This window comes from Hydra vulgaris, chromosome 03 (genome assembly GCF_038396675.1).
Source record: "Hydra vulgaris chromosome 03, alternate assembly HydraT2T_AEP".
NCBI lineage: Eukaryota > Metazoa > Cnidaria > Hydrozoa > Anthoathecata > Hydridae > Hydra > Hydra vulgaris.
The window spans coordinates 10,891,018-10,903,260 of record NC_088922.1 but is presented as its reverse complement, the minus strand read 5'-3'; the positions used below and the strand labels follow the sequence as shown (position 1 = coordinate 10,903,260).

General features: G+C 26.5%; 1 protein-coding gene across 1 annotated transcript; it reads left to right on the top strand.

The window, feature by feature from the left end:
* The first annotated feature begins 238 nt into the window (after positions 1 to 238).
* Positions 239 to 712, top strand: LOC136078460 (deoxyuridine 5'-triphosphate nucleotidohydrolase-like). The gene has a single exon (XM_065794231.1). It carries the CDS (start codon positions 239 to 241, stop codon positions 710 to 712), a length of 474 nt encoding a protein of 157 aa, XP_065650303.1.
* Positions 713 to 12,243: the final 11,531 nt, after the last annotated feature.

Below are 12,243 nucleotides of genomic sequence, written 5' to 3'. Positions count from 1 at the left end.
CTGTTTGAGTTGAAAAGAGAGATTAAAAAAACAAGTACTAAACAAGTTTTTTAAAAAATGTTAATCCTTAATCAAGAGTCTAAAGTTCAATGTGGTGTGATGTACTTTAAACTTTGTACTTTATACTTTTAATTCTGTTTTAATGATAGAGATTATGTTGTTATGACTACTATTTTATATAAAAAGAGCGAAAAAAAAACTTGTTCAAATCATCTTCTGGACAAGACAGCGAGATAAAATGGAAAATAAAGAGTTTAAATCACTCGAAATTACAGATATTCATGAATGGTCTTTTTATGAAACAAAAGGCAGTGCTTGTTTTGATTTGAGAAGCTCAAAGGATGTTATACTTCAACCACATCAACGTGTTTTAGTAAGTACTGGAGCGTATATCAATGAAATGGATTCAAATATAGCAGGACAGGTATATTCAAAATCAGGTATAGCTTACAAATATGGTGTGGTAGTGTTGAATGCTCCAGGAATAATAGACGCCGATTATAAAGAGGAAATTAAAGTCTTATTGATGAATCATTCTGAAGAAAATTATGTGATTAAACGTGGAGATGCTATTGCTCAAATGCGATTTGTAAAAATGTTTAAAGCTGTCAAAAACATAATAGAGTTCGATGGGTGTTATTGTCGTAGAGTAAAAATGACAATGATTAAAGATGTAGAAAGAAAGGGTGGTTTTGGTTCTACTGGAAAATAAAATTTTTATTATAAAATATTTTTGTAATATTTTGTAAATTTTTTTTTGTTTTTTTTTAGATTAGTAAAAATTATGGCTTCATTTATTTTAACCGACAATCCGAATTTTTTATTCAATGGATTATGTGTTGACAAAATAAAAAATTTAGATTTTCGAATATCCATGTTGGAAGAAATGCATCATAATAATGGTCATGGCAGCAAAATATGGATTTTTGAAAATTTTAAAGAGCAGTTAAAAGATGAAAGCAAGGCTTATTATAGTGTTCCTTTTTATTATAAAAATTATCAATTTTTAATGAAATTGACTACCCATACGAAATGCGATAAACATGAAGAAGAAGAAATTGGTTTATATATAATGATGCGATCGACACCTTATGATGCAGTATTAAAATGGCCTTTTATCAATCGTATTATTACTTTTAAAATATGTGGTCCTCACGGTAAACAAATAAAAAAAAGTTTTTCGACTGAAAATAATGTCTTTTCAACGTCCAGTCAAAGATCAAGAAAATGTTGGATATGGATATTGTAATTTTATAAAAACAGCAGACATTAACGAATATTTAATTGAAAATAATTTGTATATCAAATGTAAAATAAAGTAATTTTTTTAAATGTTTTTTGTAAATTTTTTTTTTAGAAAAACTAATAAAAAAATGGATTGGCCTACAATCTTTGCTTGGAATACTATTTTACAACATGATGAAGAACAATATGAACGTTTATCAAACATTATGGGTTTTGTTGGCAACCGTCATATGGATTCGTTTACTCATGTAATGGAAGATATTAATGATATGAAAAGTTCTTTTATGCAATCAATTCAAGTCATGTCTTTAAATAAACTAGATTGCTATTTGGATATTTTTTCTAAAATTAAACTTGATTGTGGTGATAGAGAAAAATTACTTATGGAAAATATAGAAGATATTGTGATTGAGGATATGAACGAAATGGAAAAGAATAGTTGTATATATAATTATATAACGAGTTTAAAAACCATTGCAGAAATTTTTTCAGAATTGTTAACTTTTAGTTATAAGTATATCGAATGTAATCACGATTTAAATTATGAATTTAAACATTTATCTGTATAATTTCTTTATTTTTTTAGATAACTAATTAAAAAAATGAGAGAAGATAAACAATACGTTCTTTGGAGCGCTTGGTATGACATTGAAAAATTAGATTCTGAACAACATACTCGTTTAGAAATCATATCAGCGTTTGTAGGAAACTGTCAAGCTATTTTATTTAGTGAAGCACTTGATAATATGATTGGAATGAAAATGAAATTTTATCGAACATTTGGAACAATCACCAAACTATTTCATCAAATTTATATTTGATTGTTTTTGAAAGTATTTATCAACAATGTCAATTTGTAAAAAACATGTTATCATCAATTGTAATAATAGATGAGGATTATAGTGTAGAAAGTTATATAACAAATGTAAAATTTATTGAAAACACTTTTTTAGAATTAATAACTTTTATTAATAATCATATTGAATGTAATCAAAATTTATTATATCAATTTAATCATTTAACTGTATAATTTTTTTTAGATTAACTAATAAGAAAAACATGGATAATGAAAAATGGTCTGATGATCGCATGGAATGGATTACCAAATATTACAAACTACATCATTCTGAACATAAATTGTGGAAGTTTTTAAAAGAATTATCACCTGTTTTTTACTTTCACTTTGCGATCGTTAAAGAATTTTTAACCAATGATGATCATCAAAATGGAATAGTGGGGGAACTTGAAAAAATAACAGAAATTATAAATAAAAATAACGAGCAAATCAAAAAATATTTCAATATAAGTCATTTTTTAATAGAGTTGGTCAATTTCATGATTGTCATTTGCAATGCTGCAATTGAAGAAGACGAATTTATTGTAACAAAAGAAAAGGAAGAATTTGCAAGAAGAGATGAAGCCTTGTTTTCTTATATGAAATTAAACGTGGACATGAAAAATTTTCATTATATTTCAAAGCACGAAGAAAGATTAATGTTAAAAAAACAATTAAAAATTGTTTAATGATTACTCTTGTAAATATTTTTATCGAGTAACCTATTTTTTTTTAATTTTTTTTGTACTTTAAAAACTTTGTATTTTTTTAGGTAAACTAATAAAAAATATGGATTTCTTTCGAGATTATAAATGTGGAAAATATATCTCTCATAAATACAGAAAGTTGGATAAACTTAATGCAGATATTGCTGTTGAATATAAAATAGTAAAATGTTTTGTTAAATATGGTGAAAACTTTAAAGATGTTGTTAAAAATTTTCACGACAACATTTTAAATGAAGCAGTTGATGAATTGAACAAATTAATACGAAAAGATGCTGAAAAAGATGGTTTTATAAACAGATTAAGAACTTTGCAACTGTATATGCAAGCCATGTACAAATTATTTACGACAAATCAAAAAAATATTGAATGGCTTAAAACAGAAGTACAAGAAGATAAAGAAAAACAAAAAGAAAGAGATGTGGCTATGTTTGAGTATATTGAAAAAATGTCCCCGAATTTCGCAAAGACATAATGAATAATTTTTCTTTTGTCAACAAGACTGAAAAAATAATTCCTATTCGAGAAGAATTACAACGTTCATTTTTAAAAACAATGGAATATTTGAGTACCTTTTTTGATTAAATTTTTTTTTTGTAATTTTTCTATAATTTTTATTATAATTTCTTTAGATTACATAATAAAAAATTCCAAATTTAACAGTTCGACCAACTAATAGTTTAATGACACCTGTTGAAACCTCATCACGTTATATACAACTATGTGCAAAATCTCAAAAAGTTAAAATTGATTATGTAATGAACAAACCAAAGAAAATTGTTTACGCGATGAATGAAACCAAAGAAAATTGTTTGAGAAATTTAAATGACCATTCAAATTAATTTTTATTGTATTTTTTTAAATTAATTATTTTTTATAATTATTTTTTTGTATTTTTTTAGGTTACATAATAAAAAATGTCAAATTTTAAATTTCATGTTGAACATCTCATCACTCAACTTTTATTATCAACAGCTGTTATTCATGATCAAACTCAAACGATAAGGAGGTTATTGGATCAAACAGAATCTTGTTCAAAAGAAACTTGTACTGGCTTTAGTCCTTGTGATTCTTGCAAAACAATATATGATTTTGTGCAACATTATATTCGTGAAGAAAATATTAAAAAAACTGTGCTTGAAATGTTTGAAAATTATACTTTATTATAAATCTTTTGTATTTATTTTTTGTAATTATTTTTTTGTAATTTTTAGGTTACATAATAAATAAATGGTTGTGGTTTGTGAATTTGAAATTGTTAAAAACAAAGATGGAAGCTTTGGTCTTATTGAAGATATTGATCCTGACAACAACGTTTTTCGTTACAGCCATGTTCTTCCCGATTTTACAAGAGTCACTTATTTGAATGCTAAAGATTTTTTTAAGAATGAAAGTGGTTGTTTGGAAGATGTTTGGAAGATTATCATCTTAAAGAATTGTTTCAAGAAGAAATGACTCAAGAAGAATTTGACAAATTTGTAAAACAAGTGCAACAAATCAAACCTGAAAAACTACGAGTTGATAAATATTCAGAAAAAGAAACTTTTAAAAGAGAAAAAGAAGTTTTTGAAGCATTTTTATTTTTAGATTGGCGCATGAGTAAAGAAGCTTCTGAAATGTGTGAAAAAGTAGCTAAAAAAATAGGGGTTACCAAAACAATACTCTTATTTGTTTGTAAAAAACCTGATTATCTTTATGAAGCTCTATGTAAAATAGCTCAATGTGAATGTATATCTAATTGAGTATTTTGTAATTTAAATGCTTGTTACATTTATGCTTAAATAAGAAAAATTTTTGCTTTATATTGAGTTTTATTAAAATTTCGTATACATTTTTTTTGTATTGAATTTTGTTTAAACTTTACATTTTTTGTATTTTGTTTAAACTTTGTATACATTTTTCTGTATTTTTTTTTAGATTACATAATTAAAAAAAATAGAAAATAATATAATGTTGGCTTCGAAAAAATTAGGTTTAACTGAAATATTCTTGAAAAAGAGATTTTCATATTATGAAGACTTGAAAAAGAATTTTTCATATTACGAAGATGGAATTAACTATTTGGCTTCGTGTCCTTGCGAACCGAATGATATGTGTACGAAATGTCGAGAGATCAGATCAAAAATTTTATGTTCGGAAACAAAATATAAAGATTCTTTATATTGTTTTTTTTAAACTTTGTATACATTTTTTTGTATTTTTTTTAGATTACATAATAAAAAAATGGAAATTATTATAAACTCTTCGAAAAAATTGGAATTAACAGAAGTATTGAAGAAAAGAATAAATTATTTAGCTTTGTGTCCTTGCGATACGAACGATTTGTGTGTAAAATGTAAAAAATTGAGAATGGAAATTTTATGTACAGAAAAGATTGACAACCAAAGAATATATAAACATTTTTTATATATGATTGAATAATTTTATTTTTTATATTGAATTTTTTTTAAATTTTTTATATTGTATTTATTGTATTTTTCTAAGGCATTTTTTTTCAAATAATAATAAATGGCCAAAATTTTGAAAAAAATGTATTGTAATTTTTTATATTTTTTTTTAGATTACATAATAAAAAAAAATGGAACGAGATGATATTATATTGAAAGCTTCAAAAAAATGGATTTAACTAAAGAACAACGCTTGGAAATTTATGAAAAACAAAAAAAAAGCATTAAATTTTTGGCTGAATGTCAATGTGATGAATACGATGAATCATTTCTTTCTTTGTGTTGTAGTTCTTGTGTGGATACAGTTTCAAAAAAAATCGATTTATCTAAAGAACAACTGTTGGAAGTTTATAGAAATCAAAAAAAAAGGATTAAATTTTTGGCCGAAAGTCAATGTGGAGAATACGATCCTGTGTACGATTATCGTTTTCTTTGTTTGTGTTGTACTTATTGTGAGGATACAGTAAAAGAATTTTACACTATGATAGTAAAAGCTTCTAATAAACTTGGTTTATCGACGGATTTATTAAACAAAACTTTTTATATTCATAGATACGAAATAGGTGATTTAGCTAAATGTAATTGTGATTTTGAACAAATGTGTCATGATTGTGATTTTTAAAAATTTTTGGTTTATCGATTGATTCGTTAATTTAATTACTTTTATAAGTTCTTTATTTATACTTTATTTTTTTAGATTACATAATAAAAAATGCAACTAACAGAAAATGATTTGGATTTTTTGATGGAAAAAATATTCCAATTCAATCAAACTCACCCAGCTACTTTGGAAGATATTCGAATGCATGCGATTACTTCAAAACAAATTTTATGTAATTATTGTAAATGGCATGATTTGAATTACAAGTGGGATGAATTTTTCAATGAAGAAATGAAAAGATTACCTCATATATTGATTTTGATGGTCTTTAATATATTAAAATACATTATCATGTTTATTCGAATATAAATTTTGAATATTTTTATGATTTTTTAAATTAAAATGTAAAGAAGATGTTTTAAATCATGTAAAAGAAAAATGTGTAGAAATTGAAAATTGTAAACATTATTTAAACGAATGTGAAGAGTGTGATGAATATAGCTATTCTGATGGAGAGAGTTGTTCATTTATATATTGTGAAAAATGTTATAATTCTGAATATTGATTTTTTTTAGATGAATAATTTAAGAGAAAACCATAATAAAAAAATGTTCAAGATGTTAATCAAACAAAACCAATTGTCTGAAGACAAAATGATAGTTGCAAAGTTTTTGGTTAATGAACCAGATGATTTATTTTGTAAAGTGGAACGACTTGTTGAACAGAACATTATTTATATGATGTTTTTTATAAAATACGCTATAATATATTTGTATTCAAAATAAATTTTTAAAATACGAACAAAAATGTTAATTTTTTTTTTTTATATGTACTTTTTTATATGTACTTTTATTCTAAATAAAAAACGTTTTTTTTTTCAGTAAATAATAAAAAAATGTTATCTTTGCAACAACAAAAAGCACTTCAATGGGTTGATAAAGGAAAGAATTTTTTTATTACTAGTGGCGCTGGATGTTGAAAAAGTTATATTGTCAACCAAATTGCTCAAAGTGAACAAATTCATAAAACAATACATATTACTGCGAGTACAGGAAAAGCAGCTTATTTAATCAATGGTGTCTCAATACATGCTTTTGCTGGTATAGAAACTGTGTTAAAAGTGTTGATTATTATAAACGTCATATGCATCCAGACATTAAAAAAACGTGGTTGGAAACTGATGTTTTAATTATTGATGAAATTTCAATGATTAACGCTTCAACATTTGATTTATTACATTCAATTGCTTGTGAAATTAGTCAATGTTACGATGAATTATTTGGTGGTGTACAAGTGATTGCTTGTGGTGATTTTTTTCAGTTGCCACCTGTTACAGTGCAATTTGTTTTTAAATCACAAATATGGCAACACTACATGACAGAAGTGTTGGTTTTAACTCAATGCTTTAGACAAAAAGACGATGAACAATTTTTTGGAGCTTTAAATGAAATACGTTTTGGTCAAGTTTCAGACAAAACTATTGATTATTTTATGACACGTTGTTTTGAAAAAGATGAAAATTTAAACTCTAAATATAAAAGATTATTTTTTAGAATCCTCCAAGTGGATGTTTATAACAATCAAAAAATGGAGACTATCAAACAAGAAGGGTATTGGTTTTATGCTAAAGATGTTATTAAAAATCGAAATATTCTATGCACGTTTCAAATTCCAGCGGCTGTTTATCTTAAAATAGGTGCTATTGTTATGCTTGTAAGAAATATTAATGTGGAAGAAGGTTTGTGCAATGGTACTATTGGTACCGTCATTTTAATAGAAAATAATGCAGTTTGGGTGATGATGAATAAAAAAGAAGTCAAAATTGAATGTGTAAAAGAAGAAATTTTAGATTGCTCTCATGCTGTCGTCGGCTCAAGATTTGGTTTGCCTTTAAAATTAGAATTTTCTTTTACTCATCATAAAGCTCAAGGAAGTACCATGAATAAAGCCGTTGTTCAATTTAATTCAAAGGCTTTTAATAAAAGTCTTTGTTCCTTCAATTGTTTTTTGTTCAACATGTTGAACAAAAAACAATTGAAGGATTTCAAACACAAATGAAAAACAGTATTCTTTCAAAATTTCTTATTGGGTTATAATATTGTTACTTTGTGTTGCAAGTCTATTGAAAATGGTTATTGTAAAATAATGAAACGTTGTTACAATTCACCTGTTTATTTTATTAAACCTTTAGAAGGACCAACAAATTTACGTTTTATTCAAGATGCCAGTGTGCGAGCTGTTTTTAATGTTTTAGAAAATGATAGCGGATGGAAGATAATACGAATATGTAATATTAAAGTTAAAACTTTATCCAATTTAACAGAAAGATCCATGATAAAATTACGAGATTTTGAATTGTCTGGTTTTAAATGAAAAATGCTCATGACAGATGAACAAATTGAAAAAAAGAAAAAACACAACAAAACCTACTATGAAAAAAATTAAAAAATATTAAATCAACGAAGGAAAAGCAATCGAAAGAAATGCAAAAAAACATATTACGAAAAAAATCAGCAAAAGAGGAAAGAAATAGACGAATGGTTTGGTGAATGGTATAGACCTCATTCTTTAACACAATGGGAAAAATCACTAAAAAGTTTATCTTATACTATTCTGTCTTATCAACAAAAAAAGAAAATGTTTTTAGATTATAGTATTTTGTTTGAACCAGGATTATGTTTTTATTCTGCATTTCTCGTTTCTTTGTTGATTCGTCAATGGAATGTGAGCACCATTAAAGAATGGAATATAAAAGTGTTGGAAAAAAACACTACTGATTTATATTCTGAAGAAAATATTTTACAACTTCTTTTTGAAGATCAAGAAGAGCATAATATTTTAGCGTGGAAAGACGTTTTACAACAATTAAAAGAAAAATCTAAAAGTATGTCATTTCAAACTTTGATTGATTTGTGTCATTGTTTTGCTTATGAAAATACTTTTGATCGTATTAATATTAAAATTTTTGCCGTTAACAAAAAAAACACAAAAATTCGATTGTTGCATTCTAAATTAAAATCACAATATAAAAGTTCTCTTGCAGAATTATTAAAAGTGGTTTACGAAAGCGCAAACATTACCAAAGACGAACGAGATTCTCAAAGAGTATTTATTAACGATGAAGAAAGAAATAAAGCCAATCAACGGAAAAAAGCAATCAACACGATAAAAATTTGTATTTTTCAAAAAAACAATTCTTTTCACGCTATAAGCATGTTGAATGAAAAATTTTCTACAAAGTATTTTTGTTCTAACAACTCACGTGTTTTGTTTCAATGATCAGATTGTGGACGAAATTTTACTACAGAGAAACACAAATGCGAAGGTTATTATAAACCGGACAAATTTACATAAGCGATTGCATTACTCACTATCGACCACAAAATTCGTTCATGTGTACAAGTAGAAATTTGTTTCCTTTTTTAATGACATTTGATTGTGAAACGAGTATTACAAAGTCTGAAGAAAATGCTACTTCCAAAGTCAAACCTTTATCTGAGTTGAATTATTATTGTCATTCCATTGTGATTCAATGCATTCATGAAAAATTAGCAAGAGAAGGTTTTGGTTTGGATGAACAAGGTCAAGTCATTACTCAATGGATTTTTTATTATGAAAATACGGTTGAAAGTTTAGAAAGAAATCCTTTAACCTGTCTACCAGACTATTTTCAACCAGGAGTTTCTTTACTTCACAAGACACACAGACGTATCTTGTGTGAAAAGCTAAATTGTGAAAATTATGAAAAATTAAAAATGGAATTGAGAGTTTACGATATAATTGCTTTAGCAGATACTTTAGTTCGATTTACTTATGAAATATGTTTACCGCGTTTTGTAAATTTAAATATATCAAGTGAAGAAAGAGATTTAATATGGCAAGAAGAAAATCCTTTATGTTCTATTTGTAGAACTCCCGTAGATAAAATACGTCAATCTGATGTTTATACAAATTAATTTTCTCACATGACTCCTCAAGAAAATGAAAGATTAAATCATAATGAATTTCGCATTTATAACAACAAACGAATTCAAGTTGTGAACATGGTGTTTCAAAGAGTAGGACGTTTAGAATTGTTCATGTTACCTTGTCACGTTAAAAATTATTTAATCAACAACGATGCTGAAAAAATAAAACAAGATTTATTTCGAGTCTCCACTTTGTATTACATTTGTTGTAGATGGTGGGAAAAATTTCAATACCTACCTGCCACTAACGGTTTATTGAGTGATTATGTGAGAATCACTGGTGAACTTGTAGATTATATGAAACAATTGTCTTTGCTTATCATGACCGAACACCAATTTGAAAACTATTTTAATCAAGAAGATATAGAGTTGTTAGAAGATCCCTACTTTTTAATCAAAATCTTTCGTAAATGTATTAACGAAAGTGGTGATCAATATACAGATAACCTTCAATTTTTGTTTCTAACGAGAAAATTTAAGCAACCCGTCTACGAATTATGGTATCACACCATGTTGGTTGCTTTTAATAATCAATTTGAAACAAAATTTAGTTTATCTGATTTTATTCAAGATGAAAAAAATCGAAAAAAAGTTTTAAATAAATGCAATTTTTTTCTTAACGCTTTTGAAGATTATCTTGTTATTGATCACGATCATTTTTCAGGACAAGTGTATGGATTAGCTCACGATTATTGCAACAAAAATTTAGGTAGATATAGTCTGCATTTGTCTTGTCCTATTTTTGCTCACAATGCTTCTTTTGATAATCGCATTATGATTGTTGAAGGTTTAAAAAAAATGTTGGATATTCCGTTATACGGTCATTTGGCAGAATCTGAAACTACACCTTTTAACGCTTTTATAAAATATAGCAACATGGAAGATGTTTTTGTTATATCTAAAAATGTGAGCAAAGTCAATATTATCTGCATCGGTAAACATATTAAAATTGTAGATAGTTTGAAAATTTTAAACTGTTCTTTTGAACAAGCCAGTAGTATGTTGTCACGAAAAGCTCAAAATCAAATTGTCAACACCATGTTGCATTATTTACGACCTTTTCATCCCGAAGTAAATGATTTAACCGACAATCCAGAGTTCAAAAACTGTTTTATTAAAAAAACATTATTTCCTTACTCGCAAATAACAGACGAACTCTTAAACATTGAATATAAAACATTTCCACCTATTGAATTATTTGCTCAAAACGATTTAATGAAGTCTAAAAACTTACAAGAAGAAATTAAAAAATTGAAAGAAGCTTATGAAGGTGTTCAAAAATTGTGAAACTTTTTAAGTTTAAAAACCTTAAAATCGTTGTTGCATATCTATACTGTGCTCGATACGGTCGTATTAGGTTCTGTTATGATTGACTTTGACGAAAGAACATTTGAATTTACAAAATTTCATATTCTAAATCATGTTAGCATTTTTAGTTATACCAGCAAATTAAATTCTACCATCAGTTTAATTCCAATCCAATATCCTGCGACCAACGAACATCAAAAAATGATTGAAAAGAGTATTCGAGGCGGTATGTCCACCAACGGTACGCAAAATTTCGCCATTGATACAGATTGCTTTTAACCTAAAATAAAAGAACTTAAATTAAACAGCGAATTGAGAGGATGTTTAATTTTTATGGACGAAAATGGACAATACGGAGGAGCTCAATTAAAACCTTTACCTTTTCACATGAAATATTCTTTTGATTTGGAATGTATCACTTTAGACGATGTGATTCAAAAATATCATCGCGTTAATTTAAACGCTTTCTCAACTAGTGCTTTAGTCCATTGTCAAATTACAATGAAACCAGAGTATCAAGATCAAGTAGGAGGTTTTTCACCCATGGTAGAAAAAGAAATTATATCCTTTCAAGATTATTCTCCCACTGAAATTGTATCCAAACGTTATCTCAAAACAATGGAACCTACGGTATAGAAAAAGACAAAACTATTAAATTGGTCATGAAATTAAGTTCGCATGAAACTTGTGAATTTTTAGACACTTTAATAAGGTTGACTACGTGCTGTGGATGTGTTGTTGAAAAAATTTACAAAGTGCTTCCTCTATGGCGTTATCCTTTAGCTCAAAAAATGGTAAAAAGAAATATGGAAAAAAGAAAAGAAGCTATTAAAAAGGGTGACAAGGTAGTGGATGCTTCTTGCAAATTGCAAATTAACGGTCATTACGGAACCTTGAGTCAACAAATTGCACAAAAACTAAATACTACTTTTATTAACCACGAAGAAAAAGCATTTCAAAATAGTATTGAAAATTTTCAAAACATTCGTCGTGTTTTAATTCAAGAAGGTCAAACAGATGAAAATATTAAAATGTTATTTCCTTTTCATTTTCAAAATTTATTATATAACGGATCCTTATTTATTGGTGTTGAACCTGAAAGATATAAATTGGA